The following is a 20,685-nucleotide window of genomic DNA, read 5'->3' on the forward strand; positions in this document are numbered from 1 at the left end:
AAACTGTACATTGAATGATCCAATCTATATGAAATGCTTGGAAAAGGCAAACTTACAGAGACAAAAAGTAAATCAGTAGTTAGTTTTTGGATGAGGGATGTTGGAAGCAGAGATTGCTAACAGCCTCAAAGGAGTTTTTTGCAAAGATGGAAATCTCTAAAACAGGCTTGTGGTAATGACTGCACAACTCCATAAATGTATTAAAGCCATTGATTTGTACACTAACAATAGATATTTATGATATGTAAGTTATATCCAAGAAAACTGTTAAAATAATGATAATAATAATAATATAAAGAGCTATCCACATGTGGTACTACTGCCAACTAGGATCCAATGAGATCTGTTATAATTTGTCTCTGTTTCTAAAAACTCATAAAGATGGTGACTAATGCAGAACAGAAAATGAGCCCCTCTTTCCTAAGAAGACAATGCTATCTTTTCAAACTTAACAACATTTTTAGTGTTCTTCACTATTATAATTGCTAAGTCTTTCTAGCCTTGCAGATGTAGCCAGTCCATTATAGAACTGTACATAGCAAATGCCTTTTTTAAAAACCAGAAGAATTTCTTTGGCTTGTTTCAAACAGCTGTGTTTCTGAAGCCATAAGATGGAATTTTAAATAAGAAATAAAAGGAGATTCACTTTTTGAGCATCACATTTTTTCTTTTTTTTTTTTTTTTTTCTGTTCATTTCTCTTTAAGAGAAGAGGAAATAACATTTGTTGAGCATACAGTAAGTACAATACTTTGTGTTAGGTTCACTTACAATTATGAGATACATGGAGTTCATTTTATTTACAGATGAACAAACTTATTCTCAAAATTTACATGTGTTAGAGCTGAATTTCAACACAGGTATTTATAATTCCAAAACTTATTACCTATTCTCTCCACTCTGTTGCCTTGTGTTTTGCTGAGGACTTTCAAAACTATTGTACAGTTGTTGATAAACACTTATATCTTTGAAGTTAACAGGTTAAAAGTTAAAGGATATATTTTCTAAAAGTTGTGAACCATTTAATAGAAGATTACATGCCTGTGTTTCTCTCTAGGTACATTAAAAATTATAAACCATGGTGCACCTGTATAGCTGTGTGTGTATACACACACATACATAGTTATGGGTATGAACAATAAATTTATTAATTCCTTGACTGTTGTCTCAGTTGTTCCTAAAATTTTGTAGTAATAATTACTTACATTTCAGGTCCTCCTACTAAATTGTTAGTACATTAAAAATCTGGGTCTTTGTTGTGTTCACTCTATTAATCTAGCACCCAACAAAATTTAAGTCATACCATGGATGATAAATGAATGATCATCAATGAATAAATATTTTAAAATGTATCCACTATGAGTTACAGAAACAGTTTATTTTATGCTGTATACATTTTTTAATAAGGAGAAAAAAGTATATTTCCTTTTTGAAAAAAAATTTCACTGCAGATATTGTTACAGCAGTGGCTTTCAAGCTTTTGGTTTGGGGAAACATATATCGTCTTTAATATTACTGAGTATCTCAAGCAGTTTTTCTTTATATATGTTACAGCTATGTATATTTTCCATATTATAAGTTAAAATTGAGAATTAAATATATTTATTAACACATTTAAAATAATAAACTTGTTCCATGTTAAAATAAATATTTTATTAAAAATAACTATTTTATAAGCAAAATTCATGAGAAGGGGAATGCTGTTTTACATTTTTGTAAATCGGCTTAATTTGGACTTAATAGAAGCCAGCTGAATTTTCACAGCTACTGCTGTATCAAATCTTTTGTGAAGTCACACATTAAATAACCTCTGAAAAACTATATTGTATATTCATAAAAGGATGAGCGTGAAAAAAGCAAATTCTGCCTTTGCATTACTATTAAAATAGTCTTGACTTTGTGGACCCCCTTGAAAGAATCTTTGAGATCATGAGGGTCCCACTGACATTATTTTGAGAACCACACAGAAGAACGTTAAAAACCAAACCAAACCAAACAAACCATTACTTCTCTCTTCTATTCTGAAATTATTTTTGTTTTCCTAAATAATTTTTTTCTTTTATTTCCCAGGTATGCTTGTTTTATATAACTTTATAAACTATAAAGTTAGAACTGTCTATTAAAATATTATAAAAGGTTCATAGTAGTTTTACTATCAATGAGTTTATGTAACTAAAATTAAAATTCACTAATGGCCATTTTCCACCATAAAAGAACAGATATATTACATTTTATTCTTTACTACTTCCTTGCTTAAATCTTTGTCTTGTCTCACAAAGACAGCTAAATTATTAGTTTTGCTAGCTTTTTCACTATTGATGAAGCTTTTGCATACTGCTGTTTCACTGTGAACATGAAAAACAAACAGTAATTATACAATTTTATTATGGAAAATTTAAACATATGGAAATGTAATATAAGCCTACAATAAAATCCAATGTGGTTAATCTCTAAGTCCAACAATCAATAAATTATGTTCAATTTTATTTCATCTACATCTCCACCATTCTCTACACTTAGCTAATTTTGAAGCAAATTTCAGATATCATTTAATCTGTAAATATTTTAGTTTGCATTTCCAAAAGATACATTCAGTGGTAATTATAGTTAATAACAATATATTGTATTATAGAACAATGCTAAGATAGTTGTTGTAATAACTCTAGGTAATTAACATAAGCATTATCTCATGTAGTTATCACTGTTTCATGAAACATATAAACTTGTATATATACTTCAAAACATCGTGATGTATATGATACCATTTTATCAATTTAAAAAACACATAAATTCAATTAAAACATTAACATATAAATGAAAGTATAGCTAACAATAAATCCTTAATATCACCAAATATTTAGTCAATCAAACTAGGCTTTTTGTTGAGCAGAAAATGACACAGAGACTAGTCAGGAGTGTAAATATTCTTTGCCATCGTTTACCTGGCAGTGGTTTAAAACTTCCAGATTCTGTCAAAGATTGTAACTTCTGGTTCTAGCCTCATATGTAGATGTATTTAAAATAATTAAAAGTAAAGTAGAATATAAAATGCAGATTGTTTTAAAAGACTTAATATAGTATGGGATTATTTTTCCTAAGACATATGGAAAATATATTCAGTAGTAATCAATACAGGGTAACTATAACAAGGAAACCATTTTTAGTATTACTTTAGGTAGATATCAAAAGAAAAAGGGGCATTCAGAGAAAAGATATAGTACATTACTAGCAAATTTATTGTCCAAAACAATAACCTCTTCTCTTTTTGTGAAATGTATATACGGAAGAAATTAAATTTACTTTTGAGACTAGAATATTTACTAAAGAGCTAGCATTTATTTTTGTAATGTTATGTTTTAAAACTTGTTTCTAGTTAAAGTAAAAGAATAACTAAAGAGTAGGAAAGATAAATAATGTTGAAGGAATAGTTCTTTTTTTTTGTAGAGTACTTATATGTATATTTTTTATTATACTTCATGTTCTAGGGTACATGTGCACAATGTGCAGGTTTGTTACATATGCATACATGTGCCATGTTGGTGTGCTGCACCCACTAACTCATCATTTACATTAGGTATATCTCCTAATGCTATCCCTCCCCCGCTCCACCCACCCCACAACAGGAATAATTCTTAATAGAGTATAAAATAATACAGCTAGAAAACAGGCACATTGGCATAGGTTCTGATGATTTAGGAAAAAAAATGATTTTAAGATTTCCATTGTGCATCATGAAAAAATAATTTTGGCATTGTTAGAAAATATTATGTTGTTTTGCTTTATGAGCTGGAGGAAACTGAAATCGTTTTTAGCAAGTAATTACTTCCACAAAAGGAGCCCTTGTATTTTAAGATTCACCCTGGAATTTTCATCAGTACTTAAAATATAGTTTGAACAGCAATAAAACTTGAAAGTCTGAATTATCTGTCTCTGGCAGAAGAAAAGTTACCTACTCTTAAAAGGAAAACAACATTAGACTCCTAATCAATTCATTTTCTGTGAAAATAAGAAGAAATTTTCTCAAAGCAAAACCTGTTCCACATCCACATGTTCCACTGTCTAAGATCTGCAAGGAACAATAGCAATTACACTAAAGAAAGACCCTTTTTGTTACATCAGTGCTTAAAAAAGAAAACACAGTATATATAACATCTTAGATGTACTGCCTATACATTTATAATACATAAATTATATGTATTTGAGTATTTTCTATTGATGCACATTGTCCATGAAATTCGAAGAACATACTTGACCAAAAATATAGGTAATATTCATTTTTTGAAATTTCATTAACTTGGAACAATTTATATTTCATCTCATTGATTTAAATATGGACTATTTAATTATAATATAAAAATTTCATATATCTTTCAAAAAGCTTCCAGGTCATGAAAGGCAAAGGAAGATTGAGGACCTATCAGATTGGAGGAGATGCAAGAGTCAAACAATTAAATGCAATGTGGGATCCTGAACTGGATCCTGAACTGGATCCTGGACCAGGGAAAAAAAAAACGTGGGTTAGTGGAGAAACTCAGTATTTGTATAAGGCTTATATAGATATTTTAATATTATCATATATATGTTAATTTCCTGGGTTTGATCTTTTTTTGGGATTAGAAGTTAATATTAGTAATGTTGGGCAAAGAGTGGGCAAAAGGAATGTCTGTATTACATTTGGAAATCCAAAATTATTTCCAAATAAAAAGTTCACCATTAGCTTTGGCTTATAAAGGAACACAAACAAACAAAACCCCAGCATAAATTGACAGTGAGTGCTCAAGTTGAGTAGAAATAGGGGAATTTATTTCTTAGAAGAATTCAAGACAGATTTTTAATTTCCTGTGTAAGAATGTCTTGTATTCCTACAACCAGTGACCATATTTCTTAATACAGCAATTCCTGCGGAGCATTGTAATACCATGTGCATTAAAACATATGGTTAATGAAAAGAATGATGCAAATAGGTACCATTTAGTACCTCCTCATATTGATGATCATGTCATAAATGTCTTTTATGTTCAAGTGTATATCCTGCTTGTTTTTTCACATTTCTAAAAACACAAATTTTGTTATAAAAAGTTATACAAAATGTCCTGAGTCATCTAAAATGAAACCCAAATGTCAGTACATACGTCAATCTGACATTAGAATAAAAAAAAATTAGATTATACGATTTGCTTTACCTGAAACTGTGTGATCCTTTGAGTCTCTTGTTATTTTTATCCTTGCATGAGGAAAGATGTAGTGCATAGTTTTCCCGTTCATCTGTATGATCTAAGACATACATGTAATAAGGTAAAAAACCAACATTAAAGACACTTAAAGTGCAATATATATAATTAGAATGGTTCATTTCCAAGCACATTGATTAAATCAATGGAACATAGTAGGAGATTCTCACATGATGGCAATTTAAACACCTTACATGAACACTATATAATGATATTGCTGGTTCTGAGATCTTATGGTTTTTGCATTTGTAACCAATGGCTGTTGCAAACTGATTTGTTGTATTTGAAAAATTAATAAGTGCATGCAATAGGTTCTGAAGAACGTTTATTACTACAGTAGTATGCGGTCAATATTGATGACCTCAGATAGAGAATGTATATGGAAAATGCCAGCTGCTGATTTTGCTCTGGACAGCCTAGGAATGGAAAAGCATTTTTAATTTTCAGCAATTAAGTGGTGCCGGGGAGAAAAAAAGCAGAGAAGATCCTCCTACTTTGACATCTCTATTATCATAATCAAGATTGCTTTATGTTTATGTCGCTTGATTTATTGTGGCATTGTACTTCTGCTGAGCCTATGTACTAGAAGTTTCATTGTAAACTAGATCCAGAGGCTAATTCTATATAAATAAATAAAGTCTTTGTTCACTTAATACTTTTTAAAATTCAAAGCTTGCATTATTGATAGTGTTATGTCTCCTAGACATTCCTTAGGGGAGAATAAGTAACACTTAAAGCTACTGTTGCAAATCTGAGATTTCAGTTCTCATTATTGAGATTTGAATATGAGAATATTATAGACTGCATTGTCTGTGTTTCCACCTGGTGAAATGAAGTTTCTGAAACAAAAGTAAATTGCAAAATGCAAACTTGTACTTTATATTTTATGGAACTTTGCTTTCAAAAGAGATTTATGAAATAATGAAAGACAGAAATGGCAAAATATTTACTCTTATCTGTATTAACAGGACTTTATTTGTATGGAATGTTGTATGTATTGTCATAAGAAAATTTTTGACTTAAATTACAACCAAAATAAAGTTTAATATAGATGAAGATTTCATATTTCCTATTTTAGAATGTTTAAGAAGTGCGTTCCCAAAAGATGAAACAGAATTTAGGACCAAAGAGGTATACATTTTGTGAAGAAAGGTTCCTTAGAAAACTCTTGTGACCTTAATGTGTCCTAGTGTTTCCAGCTATAAAATTGTTAGAATTCTGGATATTAAAAATAAAACATATTTTAAAAACTAAAGCTAAAATTTTAGCCTTTAGCTGTTTTTCTCTTTAGGAAAGAATAAGCTTAAGCAGGCCTTAGGTTAACATAAAATATTCCCTAAACAATAGCGAAATCCTGTTAAATCCAGGAATATTATGTGACTTCTGCAGAGTAAAACAAAAATACTGTTTACTAAATTATAAAAACATTAGGGTAAGTATAATAAGTCAATTCAGATATTCATACTAATGTTAACTTTGTAAACCATTGAAAACCTTATTCATATTTGTAATAAGTGCTTACATTTTTCTTATTTTTCCCTCTCTTGCCTGCTGTTCACTCTTCTCTCCTGTCTCTATCTCTTTTGTCTGTCTCTCAGTCGGCCCCTCACTCTTTCCTTTCTCTCTGTTACTTTGCCCTCCCTACATCTTTTTCTCCTACTTTCTTTCCTTCTTCTTTCTTTCTTTTCCTTTCCTAATCTGCATTTAAAAATCTTAATTTTTTACTAAAAATAAAATCGTGTGTATTGAAAATTTTGTAACTATTAGGTGTAACTGAACTTTGCTTTGGTACTGCAGATAATTCAGTAAAATTGGATGTTACTTCATTGTATTTCAATCTGTTCTAATCTCAGGTATTAGTTAATAATAATTCCAAAATGTTATTCTTTCCATTTGGTCAAAAATAAACTAAGAAAACACAATTTTGTCTTTTAGTATTCTTTCCAATTTTCAGACTGGGGAGATGTTGATGTAATCTCATACTGAATCTATCACACAGTTTAGAACAGTCATCATCAGGCTTCCTAATTTTTTTCACCAGTTTTATCCAATAGCCACTATTGCCTTTTATTTTATAGTAGAAGGAATGTTGCACATCTTAATTTTCTTGAATATTGCTTTCAGAGCATCTCATACAATCTCCTCTAGTTTCAGAGACTGCCTACGCTGTCTGCAAGCAGCTTCATAAATCCACTTAATAAATCAGAAACACGAAAGTGCCATAATTATGATCAGCATGATCAAAGGTCTATATGTCTTCCATGTATGAATTAGATGTATGAGCTAGATGAATTTCAGTTTTTTAGTAACCACAGAGGGTGAATGTTGAGAGAGTCCTGTAGCAGATGGGGTTATGGGTAGGTGTTGCTACTGTCAACTAAGAGTAGGCACAAAGCCAAGGGACAGAACTGATGTCAAGTGGTGCTACATTCCCCTCCCCAAGGGGATGGTCTCTGTTATCACTGTCTTTTGGTGATTCCTCATTGATAGGATTACTGCCTATAGGCCTCCCAGAAAGAGGGCTGTTCTTCCCTACCTACAAATACTTCAAAAAGAGTTATTTTCATGAATCAAGCCTGTATATATAAAGAGTATGTTAACAAAAAGGGAATGAATTGAGCCCTTTACTTCATACACGGAAGACAGATAGCCTTTATGCCCTTTTTGTTAACTTACTGTGTATTCGTACAGACATTCACCCATTCCCTCATTTAAATACCACACATTCTAGATGCAGGAGACAGAGTGCCCTGCTGGGTTCCTAGCACTGTACACATATATAACATGGTACTTGGGATAGAGAGCTGCTGGCTCTCAAGAAGCTCACAGCCCAAGACCTAATACATGGGGTACTATTGGAGCACAAAGGAAGAACACTTACCCCAGATTTCTGGGGAAGTAGGGGTGGTAGTGTCAGGGGAGTCTTCTTGCATGATGGGGCATGTACACGGACACCTGGGTGATGATTAGGGTTTGCCAAGGGATGAGTGGAGGAAAAGTGTCCAAGGAGAGAAAACAGAACATTCGAATTCCTAGAATCAAGAGAAAGAGTGGCTCTTTCATGGGAACTTAATGTACCTCAATCAAGCAGTTGCAGAGGAATTGCAGATGATGTGAGTATAAGTGCAGAAAGAGAAGGGATTTTATAATAGTCAAGAAGTGTTGACCTTTACAACTACCTTGTGAAAGATATTAGTCTTATTTATAGAGTAAGTGACTAAAGTAAAATAAAAAAATAAGAGATTAGGCTATCTGTGCAATTCACAAAGCAGAGCTGAATTTCTACTGAAGAAGGCAGAGGTTAAGCATAGATAGATACATAGATACACACACACATACACACATATATAAGTATACATATATATTTGAAATGAAGCAAATATGGATTTTTATATTTGGTTTATTTTATAATTAATATGACTGTGTGTCTAATAAAAATTTTCAGAAATATTCTTCTATTCCTCTAATGTTTGTTTTATGCAAATGAGTTTTAAAAGGAGATAAATTAGTGTTTGCATTAGTATTATCGGTTTTATTACTTTTGCCTCCAAAGCATTTTATGAATATGAGTTCTGGTTATGCATATGTTTTCAAATAAAAGCATCTGAGTTTATTAGTACCAAGAGCTCAATATTAGCTTTTTATGATTAGAGATGCAAAGAAGTTAATAACATGAGAATGCCATTTTGTGATTCTCCAAGTCAAAATATAGTTATGATGAGTTAAAGAGGGAGACAGTATTTGAAGATAAATAATAATGCAAAAAGCATGAATTTTGAATTTTATATAATTCAACTCTCAAACTTCACGTAATTAAAATGTATGTTATAGTAGAATCTATTTTAAAAAAATGATAAAGAAAAACAAATTATTTTCACAAAACTCAGCACATTTATTACTTATTTGGGAAAGGGAGTGGTTATGATCTGGAAGGGACATACAGGGATTTTGGGGACAGGCAATGTTCCTTTTTTTGGCCTGTGTGGCGGTTTTATGGCTGTTCACTTTTAACTAGCTTATAACTTTGCATAGTTGCAGTTTCAGTAGTACATACATAGTTTTGTTTGTTTGTTTGTATGTTAGATGTGAAAATGTAAAAAATTATACAAATGTAAAAAATTACTTTTAGCAAGAATATACACATTATTATATTCACCTAACAAGAATCCTTACGTTTCTACTTGAGAAGACATAGCAGGAAATTTATTAAATGATTCTCAAAAATACCTTCTCTGCTTAATTTTGACATTATATTGGTCTATAATTATATATTATTTAAACCATTATTACTATGTACTCAGTAGACCAAAACCATAAATCTGTATATGTTACTAACATAAAATTGAAACAAGAATGTCCTTAGAGATATGAATATTTCATTTACATATTTTTGGGCTGGACACTTTAATATATATCCTTTAAATTACTTTAAATATATCCTCAAAGAATATTAGTTTGGTAAATTAGGTGGAAAAGACTATTCTCAGTGCCCATGGAAATAGTAGTGTTGATAATAAATATTCCTGTTTGTTAATTACTAAACAAGCTGCCCTGTTTATGCAGTTGATCTTACTATGATTTTGTTAAAGTATCTGTGTTTTCTTTGACTTTGTTCTAGGTTTGTGGGAAACACTAAACTTCAGAGAAACAAATAAGATGGGTAAGATATAACAAATATTCCATTTTAGAGAGATTCATATAATAAACACATTTAAGGAAGTTATTTTTAACTGACAAATTTGTAGATAAAAGGAGATAAATTTAAGATTTTAAATGTGCAGAATAATTTTATTAATTTTCTTACTTTCTAGCCAGATCTATTTGATGAGATTTGAAATACAACCACAAATACAATTTTAATAGCAAGACAAGCCAATGAAAGCATAGTTCAATACAGGCTGATACGTTTACATGAAGTAAAAAAAATGGAATTATATTGACATTTTAATGGAGGTAAACATAAGCCTAAACAAAATATGTATGAAAGATATCAAAAACTAAAGACAGAAATTTATAGTAGAGAGGAATTCTAAGAATTCTAGAAAATATGATAGCATATAGAAAAACAGAACAAAATTCTAAGAAAAAATTGTTTAATAGGTAGAAATTTGTCTATGAAAACTTAAATTGCTTAGAAAGAAATCAAATCTAAGCATATAGACAATGTATTTTAGACAGTACTTATAAATGTCAAAGCCTTGTTTTCTTTTATACCTCAAAATGACAAACACTGAATTAAATTATAGTAAGTCTATATGGATCTTCTCAGTTGTTCAAAATACGGTTGTTTTCTATATCAATGAATCACTAAACAGGATGATTTAGGAGTTAATGTAAATAAAATAAGTCAACTATTTATTTTGGATATTTTAATAATCATAATGAGTACACAACCTGCAAATATCTGATCTGCTAAGGCAATTGATTTAAGGCCACTTGGCTTACATGAAGGTTCTCCTTCAATTCACTCAACTCTTAATCTCGTAGGTGTATTTCAAAATTCAATTCAAACATCACCTCATTTGCTCAAAAGTGAGTAAGATCATGAATTTTGGTGTCATATTTAATTGTGAAATTTACCTCTAAGTTTCAATTTCTTCATCTATAAGAATACACTGATTAGTAACATCTACTTTATGTGAGTTGTTCTGTATATAAAATTCAAAAATACATAAAAAAACAGCTAACATTTCCATGTAATAGATCCACTAAAATATCAGTTTCCTTTCTCCCCCAGGTTAAGCCTTCTTTCTATCCCAGCTCACTTGGTTTGCCCATCCTCTCACTTGTTCTTAGCATCTGAACAAGCATTGAAAATTACTCAAATCCATTTCACCCAGTCACTTGTAAGCTCTCAGAGCTCCATATATTCTTGTTGTATAGCTGTGCTGGATATGTTATACAAACTTAATAATGATCTGTTGGAGGAATCAATCACTTAAATTGGTAGAAGTATCACAGTCCAATTTCAATCAGTCATAGCTGATGAAGCAAGCTGTGTTACTCCTTTATGTCATTGGAAAACAAAATTGTGAAATTAATGGACAAATATCTCATTCCTTTTAGGACAACTAAGACCATTCTAGCACAGAATTGAGTCTTTTTTGATAAATCTAAAAGAAATTGCTAAATATAGCACTTACTTGTTCTTGATGCTGACTGAGTGGTCTAGAGTGGACCAATCTTTCTGGCAGTTTTCGGTCCAGACCATGTCCATTTTCCAGACGAGACTCCCTGGGTTTATCAAACCAATCTGTTTCCTCACGACGCAGATGATAGGCTTTGGACACCAAGGAAACATCATACATTGCAACGGCAAGTAATATAGATGATTGAGGGCAGCAGATGTTCTGTAGTACTAGCATGCACTAGGCTTGTTAACCATACATGCATTTCAAACACATTTCCCATTAGGATTAGAAAAATTATTTTTGTTATTATATCAAAAATCAAATTATGTCAAAAACTTTAAACCATAGAATAGCCTAGAAAAAATGACGCACACAGATGTTCACAATCTCAGAGCAAAACAAAACAAAATCAAATTTCAAATCAAGAGAAAAAAGAAATTTAGATCATGATAAAATAAATAAATGAACAAGTGATCATTCTTCAAAAGGGTCATTCTATTTAACCTCAGCCCATCAGTTCCCACATCCACACATTCTCTCCCATACTCCACCCACAATCCACTAGTAAAAAAAAAAATTTTAAGATGAGTTGGTGGGTGCAGCAAACCACCATGGCACATGTATACCTATGTAACAAACCTGCACGTTCTGCACATGTATCCCAGAACGTAATGTATAATAAAAAATTAAAACAAAAAAGGATTCCTTGTGTATGGAAGTTTCTGTCACTTTCCCACCATTACATCAATCCAGTGCCAATAGGTTGTTGCTGGCTTTAACATTATTTTTTGAAAATATGACATTTCTATGACATTCACAACAAACAAAAACATTTGTTTCTAAGAGAATTCTGGTGTTATTGTTAGGAACATGTGTGCCATGATTACTTAGTAGCCTAATATTAAAAATATCTCTATTATAATTGTTAAATAAAAATAAAATGATTATTTTTTGAAGAGAAGCACTGATTTAGAAAATAGATTGAAGAGTTGGTTGCATGCTTTTTATACTTACACTGTGACAAAATTTCACGGCATACTTTTTTGAAAATGCAACTATATTTAAGGTACACAATTATTATTTTAAATTAAATTTCATTCATTAGTATTTCATAGGTCTTTTCAAGATATTCTATAATGACTGAACATCTTATTTTCCCTAATATGCAGAATTTGCCTTTTAATAAATTGTTTTATTCTTTGTAAAATAATCTCTAATTAACAGTCTCTGAAAATACTTTGTTGCTTCCTAAACAGTAGAAGGAACAATGCTCAAGTGCTTATCCTTTGCAGATGATGCTTAGATTAGTTGATGATGTTGTCAACCTCTACTTTCTTGAAACTCCAGCTTCTAGAAAGTCATACAATATACTTTTATTTTTCTATCTGCATTCTGACTACCATCTTTTCCCCTAGGCCATTTCCATCATTTCATTCCTGCTGGGAGTGGTAAACCCACAGCATATGTACTACTTAGTCACCCCTATACCTCCTGTGGTCAACACTGCTACTTAACCACAGCATTTTCCTCCCATAATACAAAACGAGCAATGATGTGTCATGGGTTCATTGGTCTTAGATTTCAGAGAATACATTAATACTTATCTGTTTTGTGATTGCATACATACTTGACTGATCTCACCTATTCTAAGCTGCTTAAAGGCAAGGCTCATATTGTCCTTTTTCTTCCCCCTTCCCTCAATACTAAAATCAATGCCCTGCCTAAGGCATAACATCGAATAAATATTGGCATGAATGAAGCACAGAATTAGTCATCAACTAGAAAAAGTAGTTAACATCCTAATTATGATAAACACATTTAAAAATAAGTGTTAATTTGTCCTTAATATGCAGATATTTTTTACAATCTACTCATTAATTATGGTTTTCCATAGTCTTAATTTGAAACCAAGTGACTGAACTTACCAAGAAATTTAGTGTAATAGACATTTGACAAGTAAATACAAAACAAATTCATTATATAATCATTCATCTCTTAAAATTTATTAGATTATTCTCAATGACATTGACACTACTTTTATCTTCTTATAGGATTTTATAGATTTCTCATGAAAATAGAAAAATAATTTATACTTATTTTAATAAATTAATATCCTTTATAATGTAGTACATGATTTCATTTGAATGTATAACTTGCTTAACTGCATTTGAAATACAATTCTTTAAAACGTGTGATTTGTTTGGCTGTGTCTATAGAAATAAAGTAGAAGTTCAACCTGACCCAAATTCTGTCAATTTGTTGCCAATAATTCTGATTACGTATTTTGATTTTCTGTTATTTTTTATAATAACACTATGTGTAACTGAATAAGGATGACTATCATCCGTTGTGCAGGAATTTATAATCAACCAACAGCAAGTAGATGAAATCAATCTGCTTTTGTATCGAATTTTGTTTTCATTGTTTAGAACCAGTTGTATATAAATGTTAATTGTTTATAACTGTCTCATCTTTCATGGTAAAATCTAAGTGAAAAAGTAAATTTTATAACAAAAAAATTCTGAATTAGTTCAAATCATTTGAAGGAGATTAACAATATCTTTTTTTAAACTTGGCATTATTTTCTTGAATTCCTAAAAGTAATATACAAATAAGTTATTTCTGGATCTAGTACTGTCCACAGGCTACAGTTACAGAAATAGTTTAATTCTTCTTATATTGGTCAAATATATATACTTCTAAAAAGACTGTATATATTGGAGGACATGAGATGAATTACATTTTTTTTTTCTTTTTGAGATGGATTCTCACTCCGTCACCAGGTTGGAGTGCAGTGGCGCGATCTCAACTCACTGCAACCTTCACCTTCTGGGTTCAAACGATTCTCATGTCTCAGTCTCCCAAGTAGCTGGGACTACAGGTGTGCGCCACCATGCCCAGCTATTTTTTGTATTTTTAGTAGAGACGGGGTTTCACCATGTTGGCCAGGATGGCTCGATCTCTTGACCTCATGATCCACCCGCCTCAGCCTCCCAAAGTGCTAGGATTATAGGCATGAGCTACCACGTCTGGCCTGTTGCTAGCTTGCTTCAAGCTAAAAATATTAATAAATATTAAGCAACATAAACTATGTCTATATAGATTTTTCCTCAAGAAAGGTATTTCAACATCAACGAATCTTTTAGAATATATCTAATGACTGTCTTATATCCTATAACTTATAGAGTTTAATTGAATTTGGAAAAGCATACAACAAATAATTTGAAAGCAATTACATCTGTTTTGTTCACAGGATACTAAATAACCTGTAGAATGTTATACTGTTCAAAGTTATCTTAGTACATTCAAATATAGATATAGCATATATTTGCTAAAAATCTGTTAAAAATTCCTAATACTTCATGAGTTAATAAATCTTGGGAATTATTGATTGGAAAAAAAAGTAGTTTCTATTTTTTTTAAATACTGAAGGAATTCAAGATTTCAAACGAAAAGTAGACCATTACTCATTAGAAGAAAAATAGTATGTTTATGTGATATATAAACAAAGAAAATATATAACATTTTACTACATACATCATTTAGAAGTAATCACTGCAATTAACACACATACCATTACATATATGTCATATATAATTGTTATAGTTTTCCTGCCCAAATTTATATCAACATAATCTTTATGAATGATTTCCTTGTCTGCTTAATTTAAAAATATTTTTTAGTTTAATTTCATTTAAATTTTAATTGCTTTACTTATTTGGCATCATCTTTACACACTTCATAATTTTATATGCTGCATGGTATCTCATCCTCTATTTTATCAAAACAATGTTTTTCACACAGTCTTTGATGATTATGACCTATACATCATTCAAATATATAAAAGGGAAATAGAATATTCTGTTATTTTTATATGACTGTACACATAAGAAAATGCCACATATCAGGATATATAGAAACATCTAAATATCTGGCAGCACGTGGACAGTATATGATGATAAATCAATTTGTCAAACTCTCTTTAGATATATGCTCATCATGTACACACAATCTTAAGGCATTTCGTTATGCCATAGACGCTCTAGGGTTTTTGTTTTATTTTGTTATTTTATAGACATGACTATTGAACAATCTCTTTACTCTTCTGCAACTGTCATTTTTTATGTATAAAATGTTTATAAAATGTAGATTGTAAAAAGTAAGGAAATATTAAAGACTGTTTCCACATAATATCACAATTCCTGCTATGTACACTTATTCAAATAGTCATCTAAATAAAGAACCCACAAATTGAGTATTTTATTCAATTAACTAATTGTCAATAAAAATGGTCAATCCAATAGCCTGTAGAGATGAAAACAAATCAGAAAATGACTAATCTATTTGAACTTCACAAACAAAAGCAGTTTGTCCTCCTTCAGATAGAGCAATTACTTTAGTTCAATAAAAAAATCTATTAAAATTCAGGTTTGAATTTCTAAAATCCTATTCATCTCGACAAAGATGTAGGAAAAAATTCCTTTTCACAAAAATGTGTATTTTCCCGTGAGTCCTCAAGAAAGATGTTAGGTTTGAAAGGGGAGATGTTCATGTTAGCTTAGTTCTTTGGAGTCTCTAAAGGAAGGAAGTAATAATGCTTTTATTTGATCAAAAATATATTATTTCCAGAACTCCATCTACATCTACATTCAAATGTAAATGAAAGAAGGTGAAAAAAAAAGGACCAAGAGTCAAGAGTCATGAATCCTCTTGGTATAGGCTAGCCTATTCACACCTTTGTATCATTTCTCCCTCTTCTTTAATCTTAGACTTGGACTAGATAATTTTCAAAAATGTTTATGGTTCTATGTCTTTAAAAACAAAGCTACTTAAAACGAGTTTTTAGTTAAGCATTTACTGTATTAAAGCACTTGTTTAACATGGAAATCTAGCAAGTCAATTTAGAGCAAAAACATGGGACGATACAAAAAAAAAAAAAAACGCAAGAAACCAAAGGAAAAGGCTAAATGGGCAAACCAGGAAAGTTTGAACTCTAAATAACTAAAATCACAAAAGAAGTTTACAAGGTTTCAATTTTAAGAATACTTCATACATACTAATACAATTATTTATTTTCATGTCTTATTTAGTACTAAACTTCCTAGCATATAATGCAAAATTACAAATTTGTAAATAATAGTATTCATAATGAGAGAGAAAGATAAAACAGAAATCTTTTATTTAAGGAAAATAACAAAATTCTACATTATACTAACATCAAGAACTTATCCAAAAGTTCTCAAAAATAGAACATCTTCTGAACTAATGAACACTGATCTCATAAAGATGTCATAAATGATTTTCTATTACAAAGTCTATCAGAATAGTATTTCATGGCTCTAAACTTTAATAATTCCAGAAACTGAAAGAAACTGATCAATAACTTTTAAAATCTATTTTAAAAAATGAAAGAAACATACAACGAAAAACTTTTCAACTATGGATTTATAGGATGACCATATTTTATTGACAGAATTATTTGATAATGGTTTTAGAAAAACAGACACCAAACAAATCAAGCAAACAATCAAGAAACAGAACAATAAAGGAATAAACTAAAACTAAATAAAGAAAAGCATGCTATAGAATCTATACACAAGATAATATTTCCATTTACAAGAAATAAAATTGAAGTAAACATGCAAAAGACACACCAAGAAAAGTAGGATACATCTCTGGAGAAGGGAAATTAAACATGCAGAAAAATAAGAGTTTGAGTTTTGAGAGTAACAGGGCAGTTTGAGGCCCAATTTACCTTCACTGTCTGACATGGCATGTTGGAAGTCATCCATGATGAAGGCTATGTCACGGTCATAGCCTCGAGTCCGTGATTCTTCCCTCATGTGTTGCTGAACTTCAGGCAATGAGTGGCTTGATCCAAACTGATCCCTGGTGTCTGCAGATATTGGTGGCAGGGGTCCAGCTGCAGCCCTGGCCATTCCCATTGGCTGGCCAACAGGACTGAGTGGGCTTTCTTCTTCAGAATTCTGGGCCACAATTGGTATTCTTCCTCTACTTTGACTAATTGGCAAACTGGTTGGCTTAGTTCTGGCAGAGGATGATGCGTGACTAAATGAAACATCTAGAGCTTCAGCCTCTTGAGCTTTCAGTCTTAGGGAAGAGCTAGAAGAATCCCTTTTAATTGATAAATCAAGCCCATAGACAGAGGAAGGTCTGGAGGAAGGTCTGGACCTGCTGCCACTACTGTATGGCTTATCTGCTTCATCCTGCAAAGCTGAGCGTATGGTATTTCCTAATGTGCCCAGTCCTGTGCCAAGAGAGGATCCCATAAATTTTTGTTGGTCTGTAATATTTTTTCTGAGGCCAAAAGTGATGTCATCTTGAAGAAGCCTTGCCCTGGAGGAAATGCCACCAATAGATGAAGTGCTAGAAGTCATATAGCTTGAATAATCAGGTTCAAGGTCTCTACTTTCTTGAATAGGTGAAAATTTTGACATTTTAGGGTCAATTAGTGATTTCTTATGCTTTGACTGCTTTTGATAAAGTATGGCTGCTGGCAGTTGTTTTGCTGCTTGTTTTTCAAGTGTGAGTCTACTGATGCTATACTTCTCGGATTTTGGAAAATGTCTATAGCTAGTATCAGCATGGTAATAATGAGAAAGACCAGCGAGGTGATCTAAGCTCTCTGTCCCTCTACGAAATTCCTGTTTAATCTGATGTTTCAGAAGCTTTAACTCATAAGGATCCTCCATTGGGTCTTCCTCCGCCTTCACATAACTATGTAATCTAGAGGAAGACTGTAAAGGTGCTAGGAAATCTGTCACTTCTTGAGACCGGCGTGTCTCAGTCGTTCGAAGGAGACGGTCTGTTTTTGACAGATCCTTTTCATGAAGGCTAAATGCGGTGCTTAACGCCGCTGTTCCTTTGGTGATCTCTCCAATGTCGTCAATTAGGACATAATTTCGTGGAGTATGGTGATCAATATCTGCATAGAAAGAATCTGCAGATATGCTTGATATTGGACTGCTTGCCATGCTACTTCTTTCCTCCAAACCTATTCTCAAGTCTAAACTATTGTACTTACTACCAAGATGGGAAACAGCGTATGTGTTATCAGTAGAAACAGGTGCTATCATAAGGGGTTGGTTGCGAATCACTTCATAGTTGGAGGTTATCTTGGGCTCCAAATATAATGTAGTTTGCCGTGGCTTCTGTTGTATCACCATCATCTGTGAAGGTAACTGATAAGAAGGCTGTGGGGTTGGCGTAGGTTGAGCTTGAGGTGTGAAGGACATTGTTGCCACAGCTTGGAATGTTGGCTGAGTCTGATAAGGTGAAACTTGCTGATGGTACAAAGTTTGTTGCTGAAAATGAGATTGTTGGGTGTATGAGGTGGGTGCTTGGGTAGGAAGAGCAGGGGAAGAGTATTGGTATTGTGTGTAAGGACTTGTCGGAGGAACTAGTTGAGATTCTGTTTGGGTTTGTGGTGGTATAAACTGGCTGAATTCAGTTTGGGGAGCAGTTCTTGGTCGCTCAATGCCATGCTGACTTTCTATTCGGGCTGGTCTTGTGCTACTTACTTCACTATCAGACATGTAATCACGATCCTCAGCTACTCCCTGGAGGTAGGCTCGTTCTCTCTTTTCTCTCTCCTTTAATAATGCCTCTTTCCTCCTGTTAATTCCCATTTCCAGGTATCGTAGCTTGGCATCAATCTCCTTTTCTTCTTCATCAAGCTCTGCTTGTTTCTTTCTAAGCTTTGCAGATTCCCTTTCCACAAGATCAAGCTCTCTGTCTATGTCCTGGAGAATCTTGGCTCGTGCCATTGTGTTGGTTCTGCAGATCCTTCTCCTGGAAACTGTGCCCATTGTGCTGAATGTGGATTGAGTTCCTGTGGAAATCTCCTCGGGAGGTGGATTTGGCAGAGTTCTTTTAACTTTTTTCTGGGTTCCAGAGGGTGCCATGGTTTGAGAACCTTTAGTCTATAATCAAGTAAACAAAATATAGTACTTTATTATAAAGAAAAATAAAATAAAAACCAAATCAACTTCCATTAATTATATTTAACAAAAATGATTTCCTGTATGATTTTGCGATCACAGCATGATAAAATAAAATATATACATATAATTTCAATTATTGGTCACAAATACAATTAACTGAAAAATAATGTTTTAAATAAATCGGTTAACTGTAACTCCTATAACATTAGCAGTTATAAAACTCATTTTTCATAAATATACATAAGATTATTTACTGAATCTATTTCCCGAGTGTTTTGCTAACCATCTAAAATTTAAATTACATTTGTTGAAGATGTTCATTTACCATGTGACATTGATATTATGCCTATCTTCTCATTCCTACTTTTGCCCCCTGGAGTGGTTGTCATTCCTATTTTTTAAATTACATCTTCAAATTATCTAATACCTTTTTTTTCCTTCTAAAAAAGGGATAGTCCGGACTAATTTTCTATTTAATATTTCAAGACTTTCATGACTATTTGGATCTTATGTTTTCTTTGACTTTATTATCCTGCAGTATAGTTTCTTTTTAATACTCTAGTAACTTCCATGTGAAGCAAAAAGAACTGACCAATAAAAATCCATTGGAACCTTTTAAAAAATCAGATAAAAGTATAAAGTTGGTGAGTTTTCAGATATTTTTCATTTTATTTGGTTAATTTGTCATAAACTTGCTTTCTAAGAATTGAAGGTCTTGAGAATCATACAATTTTAGAATATCAAAAGATATGAGAGATTGCTTTGAGTACTTATAGTTAAAATAAACTGATGTACTCAAAGTTACCTAAGTGTTCAGTGGCACATTTATAACTAGATCTCAGGTCTTCTGCTTTCCAGTTGCATATTCTCTACAAGATGATTTCTTTTCTTTTCTTTCTATTGTAATCCAAATACATCAATTCTCCAATTTTTCCCCAGTCACCAAATATTGAGGGCAGAAAATAGAAAAAGTAAGAGTCTATAAATGTTGTACCTGAAAATTGTACCTTATTAATTAGATCACATTTTTCCAAGACTCTGTACTTTCATTGCCTTTTAATTATTTCCAAATTCATTTCCTTGATAGTTTTTGTCTGTTTTCTGTTACCATATTTCTGCTCCCTTCAGGTAACCCCACTATTTGTTCCCTTAATAGACATCATAATATGAAACAAAATCTTAAACGTTTATTGAAGTCTATGTGTTTCTAAAATTTAAAATATTTGGATGGAAATGAATAAAGGTTATGAATCTTTGAAATAAGGTAAAGTGACTTTGGTGCAGTAGTTTGTTTTTCCTCATAGAGCAATCCCAAGGTATATAGGGTATTGAAGTTCCCAAGGCAGCTGTTTGACATGTCA

General features: G+C 31.8%; 1 protein-coding gene across 1 annotated transcript in view; it reads right to left on the minus strand.

Annotated features, from left to right (window-relative positions):
• The window catches only part of PCLO (piccolo presynaptic cytomatrix protein), a 412,169-nt gene that overhangs the window by 145,546 nt on the left and 245,938 nt on the right, over positions 1–20,685 (minus strand). The window contains exons 7-9 of the mRNA XM_033192933.1: positions 17,116–19,303; positions 11,373–11,509; positions 5,182–5,272 (exon numbers count right to left, since the gene is read on the minus strand). Of these exons, the coding sequence (XP_033048824.1) occupies positions 5,182–5,272; positions 11,373–11,509; positions 17,116–19,303 (2,416 nt within the window). The remainder of the gene's footprint in view (positions 1–5,181; positions 5,273–11,372; positions 11,510–17,115; positions 19,304–20,685) is intronic.

The sequence above is a fragment of the Trachypithecus francoisi genome, unplaced genomic scaffold (assembly GCF_009764315.1).
Source record: "Trachypithecus francoisi isolate TF-2019V2 unplaced genomic scaffold, Tfra_2.0 Lachesis_group4, whole genome shotgun sequence".
Lineage (NCBI taxonomy): Eukaryota > Metazoa > Chordata > Mammalia > Primates > Cercopithecidae > Trachypithecus > Trachypithecus francoisi.